A 21,420-nucleotide genomic window follows, 5' to 3' on the forward strand; every position below is an offset into this window, starting at 1 on the left:
TGGAAGTTAGAACAGATGATCAGTTTCTTCCCCTTGCCTGAGCAAGAATCACCAGAGAGTTTAGGACTGGGGTAGGGGTGGACATTGGCGTTATTTTTAAAAAAGAAAATTCACAGGTGATTCTAATGTGCACCTGGGGCTAAGAAATACCGTGTCAGGGGGATTTCAGTAACCAATTAATGGTTTTCTTTGATTCATTATGGCACAAATATTTACTGAACGCCCACTAGAAGCTAAGCACAATGATAGATGATCAGCAACAAAAAGACCAGTCTCTGTCCTCACGCAGACCGCAGATGTTAGAAAAATGAGCACGCATTTTTTAAATAGTAGGGCCAGGAATAGGGGAGGTTGGGCTTACGTGGAGGTCAGCAGCGGCCTGAGGAGCTGGCGTTTAGAGGGAGCGCAGAGGGAGCTGGGGTAAACAGCCCTTGGTATGACTCGGCCCCTGCCTGAGTGGACAGCAGATCCCTGGCGACTAACAATGATTATTAATTCCATTGGGGGAAACTTAAGGAAATGCTAAAGTAGGAAAGTGTTGGCTCTCAGGGCAGTGGAAAGTATGTGGGTTAGGGAGGTTGCGTCAGTGAGAGGCCACGTTAGACAAAACAGGAAGCGCATCTTAGCAAGCCCATTGGCAGAGGTCGATGAGGTCCCGTGCTGATGTGCATGGAAATTCTTCTCTCGCGCCCAGGCCATTCACGGTTAGGAAGTTCCCTGGGACGTTACGGGCAGAGATAGATGGAGCATCTAGCAGAGCAAGGAGTGCTGCTGGGCTTAAGTAATAGGTTTATGGCCCCTTGGGGAGGAAGGTTTCTTTCTGAGACAGGAAGTCAGAATTGTGCGGGAGATTGGCTGGGTAACTGAATTACCATTGATTGTTCCATGTGGGACTATATAAAGCAGACTCGTGTAGAAAATTTTCAGTTGAATTCAACACACCCATTGAGTGACTGCTGGTACCAGGTTTGGGTAGGAGTGAAGAACGGTGTTATAAGGAGGGATGAGGGACACACCTGCCCCCAGGAATGTAATCTGACAGGCAACACATTCCAATGCAGCCATGATGATGAAATAAAACCACAATATAGGTACAAAAATGTGTTTAAAAGTGTTAGGAAAAGAGCCAGATGTGATGGCCCAGGCCTGTAGTCCCAGTTCTCAGGAGGTTGAAGCGGGAAAACTGCCACAAGTTTGAGGCCAACCTGGGCTACATAGTGAGACCCTGTCTCAAAAAAAAAAAAAAAGTGTTAGAAGAAGAAAGGAACAACACAGTACACTGTAATTGAAGAAATGTGACTGAAGGAGTCTGAGAGGACATGATACTTGAACAAAAGTTTGAAGAATTAACTGGATTTGGATAGATTTGGCATGGGGTAGTAATGGAAGGAGGCTCTAGCTTGAAGGAAAGGATTGCATGAGGCTTTATTTTCTTCATATCAGTCTTCAGTGAGCACACTGCTAAATGCTTTGTGAGATACAGAAATATGAACATTTTTCACCATGAAAAGGAGACAAACATATCACAAGGGGGAAGGTTTCATATTAAATTCTGCTGTGGAATTAGATGCCAATATTGTGAACAAGATCCAGAGATAAAGCCACTGCCCCAAACACTGCAGCATAATGGAAAGAAGCCTGCCAAGGCGACAGGAGAGATGAGAGGCACATTCTTACCATCACCTTTCCGCAGACTTCTGGATTATCAAATATAACTTGTGCATGAAGATACGGAAGACACCCTGGTAAAGTTTTGAGCATAAAGGGGGAAAGGCAATACTGAAGCTTCCCCTCATTCCCTTCCAATTCCACACCTCTCCCCAGATACAGCTACCATGGCCAGTTTGGCATGGATTCCCCCAGACTCCGTCCTATGTGTTTACATGTAAATATGCATGTAAATATGACTACACAGTTTTTGGTCACTGTGGGTTCTATATAAGTGGTAACATTCTGAACATTTTCTTCAACTTTTTTTCACCCTGGTATATTCAGGACACTTTACATGCCAGCCTGCTTAGATACACCTCATTATTTTTAACTAGTTTCCATGGTATGGTGCAGCTTAGTGACTTAACTATTCCCATCTGATCAACCATAAAATGGGTATCTCATTAAAGTTCTACTTGATTTGTACATCAGTGACAACAACAATAAAATCCAGTCTGGGCTTAGTAAATGGAGACCTGTCTGGAGCCATCTGTTTGTCTGGAGAGTCATGGTCCCACTCTCAGTTCCAAGATCTGAGACAGTTCCAGGTTTTGAAGGAAGGGGAAGCTGGGGGCTCCTAAAGACGAATCTAGTGAAGATATCATGAGAGAAAAAGAATCTTACTAAAACTTGCCCCAAAGGGCTGGTGGCCATTGATTAAATGACCATCTGCTGAGAAAAGGGAAATACCAAGAGTTTAAAATCCATGGGAGCCCCTTGGTGAGGTGTGGCCTCCTGGCAGCCAGGGGAATAAATGGTGCTTTGATTAGAATCTACCTCCTCCCACGCTCAGTGTGACAGGACTCCAAGGAATTAAAAAATGTTTGGGCTGGGAATAGGAGATTTGGATAGAGTGCTTTGTATAGCTAAGAATTAATAAATGAAGATTAAAGCAAAATACCTAATTACAAGATGATTGGTAAGACAATTTGTTGTTTATAGGATGAAAATTCAACAATCCCACTTTTAGGAATTATCCCAAAGAATTACTCTTGCAGATATGTAGTGAAAGGAGTAGAGAATAAGAGAAGCCAGCAACTTTTATTTTACTTAAACCATGGGATTAAAGAATCCCTGGGGTAAGATACTTTGAACCTGTCTGGTAGTAATCCCCCGAGTTCCTGAGTGTCAAGTTGAAATTGATGTACTTAGAAACCGGCAGGATCTTCACAATGGTTTCCTAATCCATGGCATGAGAGCTATCATGCCATGGCTGGCAGAACCCAGATATCCCTACCCCATTTTTTCCTTTTTAAACCAAATCAAAATGTACTACCACATCCCTGGGAGGAAAACAGCTTTGAATGCCACCATCAAAAACTCAAATGATGCAGGAATGATGACTTCTATCACAGCTGTAATTTACCTAACAGTATCACCAATGCACAGATTAGAATGAGATGACAATGACTTTAATTGTACCTGTTTTTATAGGTGCTGTCTCTGTCATCATTATCATTGGGCAAGTGCTCTTTCCTCCATGCCAATAAACAGTGGAACCACAACAGTTTGCCTTCACATGGCAGGAGCTACGGAATATGTTCAACATCTTGCCTTGGATTTATCCCAGTTCCATGGCTCTGGGCTTCAGTTTTATATAAGAATCTTTATTTTTTCTTTTTACATTTTATTAGTGCATGTTAATATTCCATGATGATGGGGAAGTTATCGCATGCATCACCTCACCAACCCAGGGCACATGTCTTGGTCCTCTACACTGGTGCCATCATGCTAAGAGGGCCTGGTGAGCAGGCAGGAGCAGGTTCCCTTGCAGGCTGGGTAGGACACACAACGGCCAAGGGTGAGAGGCATTCCAAGAAAAGGTAGGGCGTGACCATATCAGTAGAGCTCCAAGGGTCCAGTCACCTGAGTTTTGTTTGACACTTGCTCCAAAATGAAAGAGAAATCTCTTGATCTTGCATTCCTCTAGTCTTGACAGAATCCCAATATTTTTCAGGGAATCTCTGGAGAAGCAAAAGCTTGCCAGCTGTGAGCAAAGCTCAGAGAATCAGAACATTTCTCAAGGCCTCCCCCGCTGCAGTGAAGCAGCTGCCTCGGGGTCTTCTTGTTAGAACTAGCATCTGTGGCAGATGGGACTGGGTGAAGTCCATGGCAAGCTCCAAGGTCAGAAGCAGACTGGAGGCTGCTGCACACATGGTCTGATTTCCATTACTATAATTTTAAACCCTGGTGTGGTGGCACACATCTGTAATCCCAGCACTCTGGAGGCTGAGGCGAGTTTGAGACCAGCCTGGGATACAAAATGAATTCAAAGCCATCCTGAACTAAATGGAAAGACGTTATCCCCCCAAATTAATTAATTAATTTAGAATGTAAAATACAGATAACATAAAATTTACCAGGTTAGACGTTTTCAAGCACACTGCTCAGAGTCTTTAGGTATCCTCGCACTGTTGTGTACCATCATGGCTACCCATCTCCAGAACTTCATCCTGCAAACTGAAACTGCACTTGTTAAACACTAACTCCCCACTCCCCACTGCAGCCCCTGGCAACCACCACTTTTCTTTCTGCCTCTACGAATCTAACTGCCCTAAAGTGCCTAATAATTTAAAATTTGGTATTTTCATTGTGTCTTTTGCCTTCTTGAAAGCCTAAGTCTTTCCTCTAGCTCTCTAAACAAATTTCCAGGGCACTCTTGTATGTTTGATTTTCCAGTTGATGAGTCAGCTTATCACATTTTATTAAAAAAGAAAACAGTTGGTTATTTTGAAATTACATTGAATAACTATTGTGAAAGTATGGCAATTTAAGCTTCAAAAATTTATAATTTATTAGAACAGATGTTCTATTTTTTCAGTCATGAGACTCTACTGACTCCAAAGTGGAGAATTTCTTTTCTTTCCAAATAAATACAGATGAGCATTTTACTTATGATGGGGCTCCATTCCAATAAATCCATCAAAAACTGAAGATACTGTAAGTAAAAAATGCATTTAATACACCTTAGTCTACTGAACATCACAGTGTAGTCTAATTTCAACGTGTGCAGAGCACTAACATTACCTACAGTTGAGTAAGACCATCTCCACAAAGCCTGTTTCATGATAGGGCTCCCTCACCCCCATGCCTTCCCTCACCCTCCTTATCTTGGGGTTCTGCGTGACTCCCCAAACCTCCACACTGAGCAGGCAAAGAAGGGAAAGGGCTGGGTTCTTCTTTTTAGCTAATTATCGTATTTTGGTCATAGCTTAGTTACCTATCTTAACGGATCAAGAAGAGGTAGCCCCTCTGGGCTCTCCTGGATTTGCATAAGAATGTTACAAACAACATCTAAAGCCTGGGGGGTGCTGCAAATAGAGTCCTGACTTGAGCCACCACTGCGTAGACTCTAGTTCCACACTGAGCCAGGTTAGTGTCCCAGAAGCAGAATAAATAAATTGAAAAAATAAATTTGAATAAAGTGGAAGGTGGTGACCACTGAGGAAGAACCAGTTACCACATCACAAGTTATGTTCTGGGAGTTTAACTTCAGTTAGCTGTGCAGGGAGAAGAGAGAAACACCTAGATTTTTGGAGGCTCAATGAATGGTGTCTTTGAGGGAATTTAACTCATAGTGACCCAGAAAGCTACTGTGGTCCACTAGAGGCTATGAAGCCAGACAGGACAAGCCTCAGTCTGAAAACATATAGGGAATTTCATAGACTCCCTTGCCAAGGGCAGCGATGAAGTTTAACTTCTTCCTAGGTCAGCAGGTCACTCCCCCCTCCTCCTGATGCTTGCAGTCCAGGTCCTTAGCAGCGGGGTACTTTCTGGGTGAAAACCCTGTAAACTGCCCACTGTGAGAAGGTCCAGCCCAGCCCCTCCCAGACACACATGCGCAGACACACTCCTGCAACAGGCAGGTGCAGACAGACTTAAGAAAATGTTTTCATGGTGTCTCCTCTGCTCTCAGTATGGCTTTACATGTATAGCATTTCTGAAGTTTGATACATTCATTTTTATTTAATCAGTGCATTCATTTAAAGTGGCAATCCCTGTTTTTGCAAAGTCAAGGCTGTTATTAAATCAGTGGCACATTTGATCCTGGCTTCTGAGGAAGCCTTGCTCTTCAGAGGTCCTTTGTTGGAAGTGGCCCAAACCCCTGCATACATGGAGTCACTAGCCTCAGGTCAGCAGACCAAGGCGGAGCCAGCGCTCCCTTCCTCTCACTCCCCATGCCTCATCCCAGGCTGTCTCATCTCTTCTGACTCGTTTAGAGTGGGAAGGTTCCTGATCTCATGCACAGGACCACATTGCAATGTGTGGTAGTTTAAGGTTAGCTAGTCGACTGTAATGCAAAAATATAGAAAAATCTGAAAAACAAAGAGTCTGTTTGCTTTTCAGAATTGGGGATTGAAGCCAGGGCCTCCATCCCGAGCTCCATCCCCAGCCCTTTTTTAATTTTATACTTTGAGACAGGGTCTCCTCTCCCTAAGTTGACAAGCTTCCTGGGCTGGGCTTGAACTTGTGATCCCCCTGCTTCAGCCCCCACAATGCTGAGATGACAGGCATGCGCCATCACACCCAGCTTATGAAACCATTTTTATAACCTGTTTTTACAACTGATTTAAATTTTAATTAAGTCTATTATTTATAGTTTAACATTATTAGTCAATTTAGGAAAGTGAAACTTGTATTATTTATAATCATAATTGACTAAAATGAGACTCATTGGGCTTAAAACATCTAGAGAAGGCATACCTTTTTGGAATGCAGCACTAGTAGTAAACACAGTAATGGTGATGAAAGTAATTTAGAAGAAATGACAGCCAAAGAGTTTCTACCATATTGGTTCAGAAGTACGATCCCTCACATACCAACCAAGTGTGGCTCTGATGAGAGCAGAAGTACCAAAACTTCAGTGTGTTATTTGCAGAAGTGTCCCGGCTAATGAAGCAAATCCACCATCAAAATGTAAGTGACATTTACATGCACCTTATAAAGAAATAAGTTCACCACCAAAAGAATTATTTGAAAGAAGGAATATTGAATTAAAAAGCTGACAGAAGCAGATGTTCAATAATTCATATGTAAACTCTAAGTAGTACTTTACAGGCTTTTTGCAAAGTAACACTTTGCATGACTAAGACAGAAAGATAAATTTGCGGAGACAGTAACAGAAAACTTCATTGAAAATGTTTGCTTGGAAATATTGGGAGAATCTTAAGCAAAGAAGATAGCATGAAGATCACTTTCCTACAGACTCTATAGGTCAATGTATCACAAACAGGCTAAGCATAGGAAGGTGCCAAGCAGGCGTGGCACCACTGAGCTACATCACCAGCCCCTAGCATGTATGATTTGAACTGATGGTGATATGGAGGTAGAATTCTTTTTTTTCCTCTTCAACTTCATTTCCACACATGCAACGAACTCATAACTATATAAAATGATGGGTTACCCTGTCTATGTGATTTGGAGATTAGATCTGAGCTAGAAGTATGTTTTGATGTACAGATGTGATAAGAATGTATTCCAGAGTAGTTAAACCAGAGAAAAGAGCTGGGCCAGAATAGAAGTCCACACGCTGCTCCTTTGTTGAAAAAGTCTCACTGTAACAACAAAATCAACTGTATCAATAGCATCTTAGTGGTGCAGTAAAAGCTGTGAGCTGCATAAAGGATTATGTGTTCAAATGAAGGTTATCCTCACCGGGGATTTAGCTCAATGGTTTCATCGCCTGCTGCGCAAGCGCAAGGACCCGAGTTCGATCTCCGTTACAAAAAAAAGAAAATTGAAGGTTATCCTATTACAGGATCATACAGAAGCCGATGATAAAAAAGTGTTGGATGATCAGGTACAGTGATTGTTGAGCTGAAAGTTCTAATGGAAAATTTTTGAACTATGGGCCAGCTGTTGGTGTTTCTTCAAGGTAAGAAACTAATTTGTTTAAAGATGTAAGTAGAGTAGCCAGAATTGCTCATTTTTCTGATATTTTCAATTTTAAAAATTATCTTACTATTTTCATGCAAGGAAGAAATGAAATATGTCTTAAACTAGAAGATAAAGCTGGGGCATCTTGGTATATACCTGTAATCCCAGCTACATGGAAGACTGAGGCAGAAGGACTGCAAGTTTGAGATGAGGCCCTGTATCAAAATGAAAAGGGCTCAGGATGTACTGCAGTATAAGGAAAAGAAGAAGCAGAAGAAGCAGAAGGACAAGAGAAGGAGAGGAAGAAGAGGAGGAGGAAGAAGAGGGGGAGAGGAAAAGGAGGGGGAGGAGGAAAAGAAGGTAAAAGATAAGATAGAATGATTCAAATGAGTTTTAGATTGAAAGAACAACATTTCTACAATTAGCTATCTATGGCATGTTTCATGATTTCATAGTTACCAATAACGTAAAGACCTTGATACTGCATATATGCAAGAGGTTCTCATGGAATGACTGAAAATGGGTCAGCTTTGAGCAAGTGACTATCTGTGTCAGCCATGCATGCAACCTGGCAAGGCCACCACATGGGAAGGACTGCTTGGATTCGTTGGCGATCTGGATGGAGGTTTACCCATATTTTAAAACAAATTTTTTAAATTTGAAATGTAACATTTAGAGAAGTGTGTAAGACAGGAATGAAAGGCTCAATGCTGGATTCCGAAATGATCACCCATGTAACTTCTGCCCAGGTCAAGATCAAAGACGGTACCAGAGCCCCTCCCTTCAGCTAGTGCCAGGAGCACAGGACACATGTGCACTGAAGATTCTCTGCAGACTCTGGCGGGTCCTCTGCAGACCTCTGGAGCTCTGTCTCTGCAGCTTGCTCTTCTCTGGCTCCATGTCCCTGACAGTTCTGCTACCTCCATCTTCCAGATCCATCTCCTCAATTCAGGGAATCTTCCATGTTCCCGCTGGAGTCTCCCTTCTCCAATATAGCGTGGATAGGAAATGCTCCCAAAGAGAAAGCTGGGTGAATACAGGGGACATGTTATTTGTTCCCTCTTTCTGGCCTCTGTCTTTCCATGCCTCATGTCTTGAAAACCACTGTTTAATTATTTTGCCTATTTTCTGGAGGGGAGGGGATTTGCTTCAGCTCTGAAGACAAATCTGATTCCTGTTACTCCATCTCAGCCAGGAGCAAAACTTCTGAAACTCGAATTACATTGACCTTCACTTTTGTTTTAATTTTTATCGTTTCCCTTTTTCAGGCAAGAGAAAAAATGACTTTTTCTTACTTAGTCACTGAACAACAAAAAATAATAATTCGTTTACATTTGATTTTGGCCAAAACATGACCATTTCATGTTTTGTAAGCTAGTAGCTTTTCATTTTTATCAGTGACAAGATATTTTGCCTTCTATTTGAATATCTAGTTGGAAATTACTCTTCCACTAATAAATCCATTTTTTGGGGGGCGGGTACAGGAGATTGAACTCAGGACCTTGCACTTTTGAGGCAGGCTTGGTGCCACTGAGCTAAATCCCCAGCCCAAGAAATTCAATTTTTAAAACAGTAACAGAAATACTGACCAGTCCTTTTGTAAGTATTGTATGGCTTTTGAAAAGTTCAGTAGCTATAGAAATCAAATTTTTTTTGGTACCGGGGATCAAACTCGGGACCTTTTGCTTTCGGGGCAGGTGGTGGAACCACCGAGCTAAATCCCTGGCTAAAATCAAAATGTTTTGAAAGAAAGAAATGCCAGCCCCCATGCTTATAGAAGTAGAAATCTCTGAAGAAGGAAAGAAAAGGTGATAAGTTCTTACTGAAGTGGGATCTGTGGGCTGGGGAAAGGGGGTACTGCCAGCGGGGAGCAGCAGGAGGGCTGGTGTCAGAAGGGGTCAGGCAGAGTGTGCAGAGGCCCTGGAGCAAGGCTTGGTCTCAGACCCACTGCTGTGACCAAGTTCTACATTTGCGGAAACACAACTCTGAGTTTTATTCATTAATTTTCATTAATTATTATTTTAACATACATATTTATAGGGTACAGTGTGATAATAAAATACATGGACACAATGGGTCCAAATCAAATCAATGTGTTTCCATCTCCTTACTGTTATTTTGTGTTACTTTGTGTTCACACTCTTCTCTTCCATTTATTCATAAAGTCCTCTCTTGTAGTTATTAATAAAATTCATACTAATAGGATATTGTGGCAGAGTAGCACCACATGTGTATAAATACATTTTCTTGATCCGTTCATCTGTTGGTGGGCATAAAGGATAAACTTGAATCATTTGTAGGAAAATACCAAAATGTTAAGTGAAATCAGACACCCAAGCTTAAATACCACATGGTTTCTCTTATGTGAGAAACTCAAGGTATAAATAAAGAGCAAAAGATAGATAACAGGAAGTAGGGAGATAGGTTCTTCTCAAATTGGGAAGGGGATTGAGATGGAGGGAGGTGGGCAGAGGTCACGGGCAGGGGATGAAAAACGAAAGAAGATGTGTTATGTACTGGTACCACCTCCACATAAGGAATGTAATCATTATGTACTGCAAATATGTAGTAATAAAAAATAAAAATGGAAAAAAGCAGGATATTATGAAAATAACCCCTCTGTACTGCAGAACACCAGAACTTAGTACTTCTGCTAACTGTTCTGGTACCCGTTATCCAACCTCCCTCCCCTACCATTCCTAGCCCCTGGCAATCACATCAACTTCCTTTTATTTTCTCTTTTTCCTTTTTTATTCCTTTTCTCTTTAGGAGATGACATGGAATCTAGAGCGAAAAATAAAGCCTCTCGTTTTACATGTGTGTGTTTAAATGCCTTAGGCACTGAGTTGGCTCGTAGGAGTGTCTGCGTGCAGGGGACACAGCATTCCAGATCCTGCCCCCTGCCTTCACAGCAGTCTTTGCATTCTCCCTGGTAGGTTCCACGGCCCAGCTGAGCACCAGTGCTGGAGGAGAAACTTCTCTGTCGTCTCTGTCCCACAGCGTCCCAGCCTTGCCTCACAGACACCAATGATTCATCCTCCATGACACAACCTCACGACCTCCTGTCTTGGCGGAAGTCCTCCATCATCTGGACAGAGACTACCTTTCCACCTTCCATATCTTTGCCTCCTCTCGACACCCTGGGCAGTGCCTGGGCCATCCCAGAGCATCCTGCCCCGCATTTAAGTCCTATCCACAAGTCCTCATCTACCTTCAGGTGTCCTTTGTGCATTCCTAGGTCCTCATGGCAGCAAGGCTGTGCCGAGCTCCCAGAGCCTGCTGGAATTGTGTAACAGGCTGAAGGGTTGGAGTCCTAATCTCCAGCACCTCAGAATGGGACTATCTTTGGAGATAAGGACTTAAAAGGGAGAATTAAGATAAAATGAGGTCATAATGGTGGGCCCTGATTCATACCAACCAGAGTCCTCATAAGAGATTAAAACAGACACACAGAAAAAGACCGTATGAGGACCACAAGGAGAGGATGGACACCTGCAGGCCAAGGAGAGATGCCTGCAAAGAGTCATCCCCGCCAAACCTTGGTCTTGCCCTTGCAGCCTTAATAACTTTTATTGAAGCCCCCATCTATGGTCCTTTGTTGTGGCACTGGGAGCAAACTCATACACAGAGGAGGTGGCTTAACTTCTCAGGGTTACCAAGAAGAGGGGTTGGTATTTTGGGGGTTGTTTTGAGGATTAAATGAGATCGTTCTACCACTGAGCACACCCCCCAGCCCAATAAATATTTGTCTTTCTTGATTAGTGCCTATTGCAAGGCTAGCAAAATAGTTCTGTATGTTTGTTGAAATTGTGCTTATCTATCTGATTAGCTGTTCCACATATAGTAGACTCCTATCTCTTCACACTGCCTGGAAATGAGGCTATTCTGATTAATTTCATAGTTGGGTCGGTGAGAATGATCACATATATGACCATAATAATAGCAGGTGTCAAAGGTGAGCAAATGGATACGAATAAGAAATGATAAAGCAGGGGTCTTGAAGATTTTCCTAACTGAATCTCTTTTTCTCATAGGTGAGGAAATGAAGTAGGAGAGTAGTTTGCCCTGAGTCATGTCATTGTCATTGTCAGAACTGCAGAACCGGCAGGTGGGGACCCAGATCCTGACTCCCCTTTCCACCCACTGCCCACCCATCTTGCTGACGGGACTTGGAGTGAAAACTTTCCATATTGTTGTTTGGTTTTTTTCCCCAGTAGTGGAGATTGAACTCAGGACCTTGTGCTTGTGAGGCAGGTGCGGTGCCACTGAATTAATCCCTGGCCCTCCATATGGTTTATTTATAGGAAATGTCCACAGTAGGCAAATCTAGAGACAAAGCAGACTGCTGTTTTCCAGGGGCTGCAGTTTTAAAATGAATGATACATACTAAATATGGTGGGATCTAGAACAAACTGCTGATTTCATTTCTAGGCCTTCATTTCTATAATTCTGTCATTGCAAGTATGTTATGTAAATAGAATCATATAATACATAACCTTTGGGATTTCAGTCCATGCTCAGCAGCTTCAAATGCAGTAAACAGCAAGGTAGAAGGGCCTGGGTTGAAGAAAACTGCCCATGTCATGGCATCCAGAAAGCAGAGACAAAGGAGGAGAGCTGAAGGAGACATACCTGTCAAGGTCACGCCTCCAGCAACCTCTCCCCAGCGACCTCCTGATGGCAAGTCAGCTGTAGTGCCTGCTCATGGTGCAGTCCTCTTCCAAAAGCCCTGCCTATGAGTGCATGAGACTCTGGGGACATCTAATATAAACTATAACAATCCTCTTGGCTAAATACCCAAGAGCACAAATAGCTATTGCATTTTCAATTTTATAAGAAACTGCCAAACAGTGCTTCACAGAATGGCTGTAACATTTTACTGGGTTTTGAAAGACCCAGTTTCTCTGCATCTTCAGCAGCATTTGGTGTTGACACTGTTTTTATTTTCATCATTCTGATATGTGTGTAGTGATCTTTCATGGTAGCTTTAATTTGCATTTCCCTAATGTCAATGATGTGAATATCTTTTCATGTTCATTATTTGCCTTCTGTGTATACAGTTCAGTGAAGCATCTAGTTGTGTCTTTGGCCATTTTCTAAATGATTGTTTTATTGTTGAGTTTTGAGAATTCTTTTTTATAGTGTCAAAAAAAATTCTTTTTTATGTGTCAGATTTGTAGTTTGCAGATATTTGCTCTAAACTTATAACGTGTCCTTTATCCTCTTGACATAGGGTCTTTCTAAGAGCAAAGGTTTTAAATTTTGATGAGGTCAAATTTATTCATTTTTGTATTCTTTTAGGGATCATGCTTTTGGTGTCAATTCCGAGAACTTTTTGCCTAATCCTAGGATCTGAGGATTTTTTTCTTATTTTTCTTAAGATTTTATAAATTTACATCTGTGATTCATTGTAAGTTAATTGCTGTATAAGGTACAAGATTTAGGTTGATACAATGTTATTACTTATGCATATCCATGCTCCAGCACTATCTGTTGAAAACACTATTACTCCTCCATTGAACTGCTTTTGCATTTTAAAAACATCAAAACATCAGTGACATATCTGTGTGGATCTATTTCTGGATTTTTGATTCTGTTTCATTGACCTATGTGTCTATTCTCCCACCAATACTATGGGTCTTGATAGTGTATTTTTTAAGTGTCTGCACTAATTCTCAGTAAGGGTCAAGAACCATTGCTGGGGCTAGAAAAAGAAGTTCCAAGAGACTGACTAGTCCTATTATCTCTTGTAATCCAGAGAGGTATAGTGAGTATGTGCTGTACTGAGACTCAGAAGACCTAGTCTTGCTGTATGGCTTATATCTAGATGTCCCCCCAAAGCCTGATGCAGTCATAGGTGGGGCTTTTCAGAGGTGGCTGGATATACGGTGTGTGCTGCTGAGAGCAAGGATGTGATGCTGGGATTGATTCATGGTGCAGGGCTAGGATTAATGCTGCCCCACTCTGAGTTTGAGTGTTACCTGCCCTAAGGGTGGGTAGCCTGGATAAGATATAAGGGACAGAAAGAGGGTCACTGCTTGTTGCTTACTGCCTTCTGCCTGCCATGAACTGTTTTGCCTCTCTGGTGCCACTCTGCCATGCCACCTTGCCTTGGAGCCAGCCAACTATGAACTGAAACCTCTACAAACTGTGAGTCAAATAAACCTTTCCTCTTTTAACTTTGGGTGTCAGGTATTTTGTCTCAGCAACAAGAAAAGTAACTAAGACACTTGTAGACATTACTCTTCAGGATGTGGCTGGGTGACCTGGCCTAATTTTTCATCCTGTCCCTTATTTTTTTCATCTAGGAAACTGTTTAGCCTATCTCCATCCCCACTATATGCTTGTGAGTGAAAAAGGAAATATAGGGTCTATAAAGATTAAATGAAAGCACAATTCAGATATAAAGGGTTATTATTTCAGGATAAGGAAAATGACATGCAAGGAGATTAAGGTCTCCCTTACCCAAAGCTCCCTTCTATTTGATTTGGTGGCACCTTCAAGAAAGTTCCACATATCATTCAGCACATGCTTGAGCTCCTACACTCTGCTTGGCATCGTGAAAAGTCCCTGAGATACAAGCATACATATGAAATAGTCTCTATCCTTAGTATTTTCCAGTTTAGTATGAACATATTTCATTTTTCAGAAGTCAGTTCTAATTAAACTTGCATTGAGGAGTCGTTCAGAATTCTTCCTAGCAGTATGGATCCATGCAGCAACAAATCACCACTGTGACAAATCAGTCACCAGCTGTGCTCTCAGACTTTCATGGGGCCTCATATTGACTAAGGTAAGGCCAAAAATAAAGAGCTTTCCTGGAAAAAACTAAAAGTAATCCAAGGCTCACTTGCTTGCAACCCCTTCCCAGACATCCCAACCATACTCCAGCATTTCTTTGCTATCCATATTAAAACAAGAGTATACCATGGAGCCAATTTGGACTCCTCTGTAGTGAATTAAAAATGTACTTTTGCCTTCTTGAGGTGGGGCAAAACCTTTTGAAAGAGGGCACTCCCAAGGGACAGCCTTCCTCTTCTGTGTGCACACAGGTCTCATTTTAGAGTGATTCCAGGACTCTCAAAGGTGCTGTATAGGGTCTGGCTTCAATAGTCAGAGGAAGATTGGATGTACAACATCCCTCTAGACAGCCTGCTCTGAAGACAATCTGGAACACAACAGCTATTATTAAATCTTCTATAAAGTACTCCATGATATTTGATGCATTTAGAATGCAAAGCATGAAAGCAAAGCCAAATAAATGTACAACAGGAAAACATGCTCCAGTGAAGGAAAATCAACATCATCCAGTTTCTAGTCTTGCCAGATGCAAAGTAACAGCAAGACTGGCCCAGCCATTGGTGGGCCTCTGCTGCCCCCACGTGGCTGAAGTCCTCCTCTGACAAAGCAGCCAGGATTCAAGTGTAGAGAGAGGTGATTTCTAGAGGAATGGAGTGGATGAATGGATGAAAAGAGATAGGTGGATTCGTTTATTTACACATTCATTTAATAAGTATTAATTTCAACCATTTTCCAAAGCACTGGACCAACTGCTGTTAGGAAGTGACATCTGAGCTCTGAGAGGGGAAAGTGCACTGATGTTAAGTAAGCCAGGGCGCTCACCATGTCTCCCCTGTACATTGCTCCCAGGAGAATATGGGGTGGTCAGTGGGGAACCTGTGATGATGAGGGCAGAACTTCCCAAACATGCTTCTTCCCCTTGAATGGTGAAGCTGTCTCTGGATAAGCACACCCTATAACTCAAATCTACTGGGTCAGTAGGAGAAAGGATAAAAGGCAGTAGATGTGGGACTTAGATTTGTACTGGAAGAAGTATAGTGAAAGGCAGGCTATACGTTCTGTTTGGGTAGTGAATTCGCCACTTTAAAAATACTCCAGTGCAGTCAGTAAGGGAAAGCACAAGGCATAATATGCATATTTCTACTACTGTTCCCCTCTTCCCTCAACACCTAGGTTTTGTAAAAAGTTACTGTTTGAATTACATTAGCAATATATAACATAATCTTGTTTGAAAAAATTCAATGAATAAGAAAATAGAGTGAAAAGTAAGATTCTCCCCTCAAAATCCACTATTCTCCCCCAATCCCATTTCTCTTCCTAGAAACAAGCACCATTATCAACTTGCTGTGCTTCCTTCCAGAATGATTTCTGATGAAGTCATGTAAATAAATAATAGTACTATGATTTTAAATAAATTGAAAATATGCATTTTTCTTCACTTTGGTTTTTCACTCAACACTGTATTTTGGAGATTTTTAAGTGCTAGTATATAGATCAGAATTCTTAGACTTAAAACTTATTCTTTGTAAATAGAATTCCACAGTAAAAATATACCTTGCCTGTTTCACCATTTCTTTTTTGATAGTTCACAAGATGAAAGCTCCTAACTAAGGTCTTTCTGGATTTCTACAACCAAGCAAACAAGCAAAAACAACAACAAGAAAAAAATCCAAGCCTAAACCTAATAAAACAGACAAAACAAACATCCTCCTTGACTCTCATTTGCAGACCCTCAGTGAATTCCCAGACCTGAGCATATTTACAAATCCAGAATCTCACAGGAAAGCCAGGAACTCTCAAGAGAGAATTCAGTAGTAACATCACAAATATGCATTACGATTTTTTAGTCCCTGTCTTCTGCAAAGGGACTAGTGGTCATCAACAGATAAATCTGCCCTAAAGAGGAAAGTCCCAGTCCTCAGCTAACACCTGGAGATCCAGAATGTCACAGTAGATCACTGATTAGAGTGGGGTGGAGAGATCAAAGGAATTTTAACCTGAGTCCACCTCACACCCACAGACTGTTACTCCAATACCCTCCCTACTAAATCCAAATAGCACAACAGAAGCCATATGAATCCCTGAAGACTAACTATAATCAGAGATCTGAAGATACATTTAACCTGCCAATCCAGTTGGTTGCTAAAGAAGACTGCTGTTTATAAACTCAATAAAGTAGTGCAGCCAGCTGCAAGCACTTTTCCCCATGTGGTCCCTTTGGACAGACAAGTCAAGAGGCTCTTGTTTGTACCTATTTCTTAGGCAAACGCTGTACCCCTTCTATATCCAATAACAACCCTTTTTTATCTTACAGGATCTGTGGGTCAGGAATCTGGACATAGCTTAGCTGGGTGCCCCTGGCTCTGGATCTTTCAGGAGGCTGCAGTCCAGATGTCAGTTGGGTCATGGTCATCTCCAGACATGCCTGGAAAGATCTACTCCAAGTTCACTCATGTGCTTGGTGTCAAGTCACAGGTGATCACTGGTTGTTGGATGGGGATGTTAGTTCCTTGTCATATGGGTCCCTCCCCAGAGCAGCTCATACCATGGCAGCTAGCTTCCCTCACAGTGAGTCAGAGTGAAAAGGTATGTTCAAGATGGGAGCCATAGTCCTTTTGTCTCCTAATCTCCAAAGTGATGTCCCATCATCTTTTGTATTCTTAGACTAAAGTTACTAGGTCAACACATACTCAGCTAAGATTCAATGAGCACTTTCTACATGCTACTGTATAGCCATATACTCGGCTTCCTTCTGGGCTAAGTTCCAGGCCTGCCTGATGTCAGAGGTCCCCAGTTGGCCAGCAGGTGAACAGTCCATCTGATCTAGCTATAGGTGGGCAGCCCTCAGGTAAGCAGATTTGGTATCTGGTGGGAGCCCTTCTCCCACTATATATACTTCATCTCCATGTGTCCTCACACAGAGGCAAGACTGAGGGAGCTGTCTATCCCCAAGACTTAATCACGCCTCAAACATAGCATCTCATACTCATCATACCAAGTTAGGAGGCTAGGATTTCAACATGTGAATGAGAGAAGGACACAAACATTCAGTCCGTAACTCTACCATTCTCTTAATTTGTACTTTGATTGTCTTTATCGTATAGATTATGGCTATCTTAGGACATTAAGTTTCTCCTATGAATTTATATTATGTAATTTATACCAGAGTGTTTATATTAACATTTTTGTTACATATTTCAAGTTGCTTTCCAAATAGTTGCAACTGTTGGATTCTAGCATGTCACTATATTTGGATGAAGCACTGGTAGAGCACATTGAAGACTCACGCACCAACCTCAAAAAAGTTGCCTGTACTGTGCTAGCTGTCACCATTTTATCACCTCTTACTCATCCCTCGACTCACTGAGGCTGGCTTCTGCCCAAATCACTCCACTGAAACTGCGTCTGTCAGGGCTTTTGTTGCTAAATCTACTTCTAAAAAGCATCTGACAGTCTGAGACAACTTTCTCCATGAAGCTTTTCTGCTTTTCTGGCTTTCCTCTCTGGTTTTGGTCCCTGGTGCTGGTCCATCCTGTTCTCTCTAGCCTGTCCATGTTTCCTGGGATTCTATTCCAGGTCCAATGGTCTTCTGGTCTAAACAGTCTCCTCAGACAATATCATCTATTCCCACTTCTACATGCTGATATCCCATATTCATCTGCTCACTGCACAGGGCACTCTGGGAGAAGGCCCCAAGCCCACCTCACTATACCAATGTTGAAAATGAAACTCATCATCTTCTTCCACCCCTATAAATGTTCCCCATCTCAGTAAACTGCTCCACCACATACCTAGATGCTCAAGCCAGAAATTGGGGCATCACTTCCTCCTCCCTCACTCCACACTTCAAACAATTTCCTAATTCGGTTGATTTTAGCCCTAAAAGTCTCTCCAATCTGTCCATATGTCCCTTGTTCTTTGCCATCACAAGTCCAAGCCCCCATCAGCCCATGCCTAGATTACTGCAACATTCTAGCTTGCTCTGTCCTCTGGTCTTGATTCCCTCCAATCCATTCTTGATGCTTCAAGGAGAGTGACCTTTGAAATGGACACCTCATCACCATCTACCCCAGTATAAAACTCAGCAGGAAGTCCCTACCAGACAAAAATCCAAGCTCCCTTGCTTCCCAAGGCACAGATATGAGTATATATGAATTTTTACAAATAATCATACAGTAAAGTGGATTTTTGGTGTACAATTCTACAAAATTTAACACATTAGTTAACCACTATCAACCCGCAAACTTTCCTCATGTTATTTCCTTCTAGTTACACCTTCCCCCAACTCTAGCTTCTCAAAACTGTCAATGAAATAGGATATAATTCTTTAAAAACTAAAACAGAAGAACAACTCAGGGCCCTTCAAAGTGTCTTTAATGTCACTGCCTATCTCTCACCTCCAAAATCTGTCTAGCCACGCAACTAGCCCGAACTGCGTTCAGTTCTTGGGGAGCTCCAAGGTTTCCTCCATTCTGCTTGTCTATGACCCCAGCATGGAACGAGCCCCCTACACGGCCGGTTCTAGCTCCTGCAACAGCTAGCCGTCGAGGTAATCTCATTCAGCAAGCGCGCGGGGGGGGGGGGGGGGGGGACACGCGCATGCGCCGCCTCTCGCGCCTACCCCCACCTCCACCCCCACCCCGTTCTCTACCTGTGGGCTTCGACCATTTCCAGGCGCCCCAGGCCCTGAGGTGGGTCGGTCGGCAGCGGACACCCTCCCCTTTCTACCCTGAGGTACCCGGCTTGGTGGGCCCAGGATGTTCCCGTCCAATGGCGGAGTGGTGCGGACAACGCCTATGAAGTCCGTAGTCCTTCTAGTCGCGCTGTTGCTATGGCCTGCGTCCGCGCGGGCGTTTCCGGCATCCCGGAGTAAGTGACCGGTCTGCCCCGACCCGGGGCACAGCCTGAGAGTTCCGTGCCGTCCTGAGTCCCACAGTTTTCACGCGCCTACCCAGGGTGTTGGCCTTGCATGTCCCTCTGTCACACATCTGCGCCGCCGCCCAGGGGACACTTTTCCTGTCTCACCCTAGTTCGCTGCCTGGCATTCTCTGTCCAGGACGTAAAGCAGGAAGTGCATACTGCAGCCCAGATTTGCCTGCTTTTGTATGACTGGCCTACTGACACTGGTTATGACCTTTTGCTTCCCACTGAAAATTGAACCCAGGGCCTTTGCTCTGAGCCACATCCCCAGCCCTTTAGTCTTTGAGACAAGGTCTCGCTGTCATTAAGTCGCCAGGCTAGGTTCCAACTCGTGATCCTCCTGCCTCAGCTTTCCAGAGTGCTGGATTTACAAGCGTGCACCACCACGCCTGGCGACATTTAAAAAAATGTAAATATGAAATGTACTCCTTTCATAATATGTGAAAGAGTATGAAATTTTTCTCTGCTCATAAAGTTTTATTAGAACACAGCTATGGCCATTCCTTTATATATTGGGCATGGCTGCTTTATAATATGTAGCAGTTAAGTGATTGTTTTGCAGGGTAAGGCTTGCAAAGTTTAAAATATTTGCTATCTGACCCTTGATCCCTGTGGTAAAAGTTACAGAGCACATGGGACCGTGGGCAGCTGTCTGGGTCACTCACTGACCTGAGGATGCAGCTTCTTAAAGCAGACTTGGATGCAAGGACTCAAAGCTTGGTTAAGCAGAATTCTATGATTCCCAAGGAATTCTTTTGTTCCCTTCAATAGCTGAAACCCAGTAAGGTTAAATTCAGCAATGCTGAGACATATTGACAGCACCATGTAGACATCTTGAGACACATGTAAGTACCGTATCTGAGGTGGGTGTGAGGTTTGTCTTTCTGGTCTAACTGCAATTCACTGTGGCATTTAATATTGTTGGAGCTTGTTTTAACCAAGTCAATCAGTAAAATTTAACAAGCAGGTGTGAAAAAAGTGTACTAATTATGCAGTCATACTTTAGAATTGTTAAAATGTCTTAGTTGATCTGATCATGCTGTCTCGCTCTATAATCCCAAATGCTATACTCAGAAGGCTAAGGCAAAAGGTTTGCAAATTCGAGGACAGTCTGAGCAACTTGGGGACAGGCTGTTTCAAAAGAAAAAAAGGGCAGGGGCCTGGGGATGTAGCTCAGTGGTAACGTGCTTACCTAACATGTAGAAGGCCCTGGGTTCAATCCCCATAGAGAAAAAAAGAAAATACAGTTAAAAATTAGATTCAAGAGCCAGGCATGGTGGCGCACACCTGTAATCCCAGCACTTGAGAGGCTGAAGCAGGAAGATTGCCATGAATTCAAGGCCAGCCTGGGCTACATAGTGAGTTCAAGGCCAACCCCTTCTACATAGCGAGACCCTATCTCAAAAAAAAAGAAAAGAAAAGAAAAAACACAACACAACCTTAAATTATCATGAACATCAGTGGGAAAAGTTCTGCATAAAGTATCTAGATAACAGAAGTTATCCCTTTCAATACTACACTTAAGATTTTTTTTTAAGCTGTTTTTAATAAAAATCTTTATAAAATTTTTCTTCTTTGACATAAAGGACCAAAAACACAATGAAGATGACATTATCTTTTCTTGATATTTGATTATCTTTATTACTAACAGCAGTTTATTGCGTTTTGGGAGTGGTAGAGCCAAGGGTCACAAGTGACATACAGAGGGACTTTCACTGAAATGACATTAATCCTGCCTGGGACTGTTACCCAGCAGCCCCTGGATACTTATTGCCCTGCAGTCTCTGCCTAATTCCACAATTTTGACCTGTTTTCTTTGTACCTTTCTCCCTGAACTTTCTTAAGGCTTTTAGGAAAGGAAAAGACATTTGTCAGAAATAAGGAATGGCTTTGTGTTGAGTACATAGATGATATAAAACATAAATATATACAGGTTATGAATAATAGAAGATATCTTGAAACTGTAATTTACTTCTTTTTCGTAGAAACAGATTAAGAGATGAAGGGCAGTGTTACATGACTACTTTCTCTGTATCTGTCTTTCATATTTTCTTCTAATTTTTTTAAAATTTAAAAAATATACCAAAGAAAACCGGGCTTATTTCAGTGGAT

At 42.4% G+C, this 21,420-nt stretch overlaps 1 protein-coding gene and 1 long non-coding RNA gene across 2 annotated transcripts in view; one reads left to right on the plus strand and one right to left on the minus strand.

Annotated features, from left to right (window-relative positions):
- Window positions 1–19,246, minus strand: LOC147821861 (uncharacterized). The gene is made up of 3 exons (XR_015446475.1): window positions 19,127–19,246; window positions 4,071–4,170; window positions 1–3,961 (listed from the first exon to the last, which is right to left on the minus strand). It is a non-coding gene; the product is annotated as an uncharacterized LOC147821861 (long non-coding RNA).
- Spesp1 (sperm equatorial segment protein 1) overlaps window positions 19,069–21,420 on the plus strand; it is a 14,969-nt gene continuing 12,617 nt past the window's right edge. Inside the window, exon 1 of the mRNA XM_021237009.2 lies at window positions 19,069–19,257. Within this exon, the coding sequence (XP_021092668.2) occupies window positions 19,146–19,257 (112 nt within the window). The 5' untranslated portion in view covers window positions 19,069–19,145. The remainder of the gene's footprint in view (window positions 19,258–21,420) is intronic.

This window comes from Heterocephalus glaber, unplaced genomic scaffold, assembly GCF_053883595.1.
Source record: "Heterocephalus glaber isolate CG9 unplaced genomic scaffold, H.glaber_assembly_v1.0 deba00001689, whole genome shotgun sequence".
Taxonomy (NCBI): Eukaryota; Metazoa; Chordata; class Mammalia; order Rodentia; family Bathyergidae; genus Heterocephalus; species Heterocephalus glaber.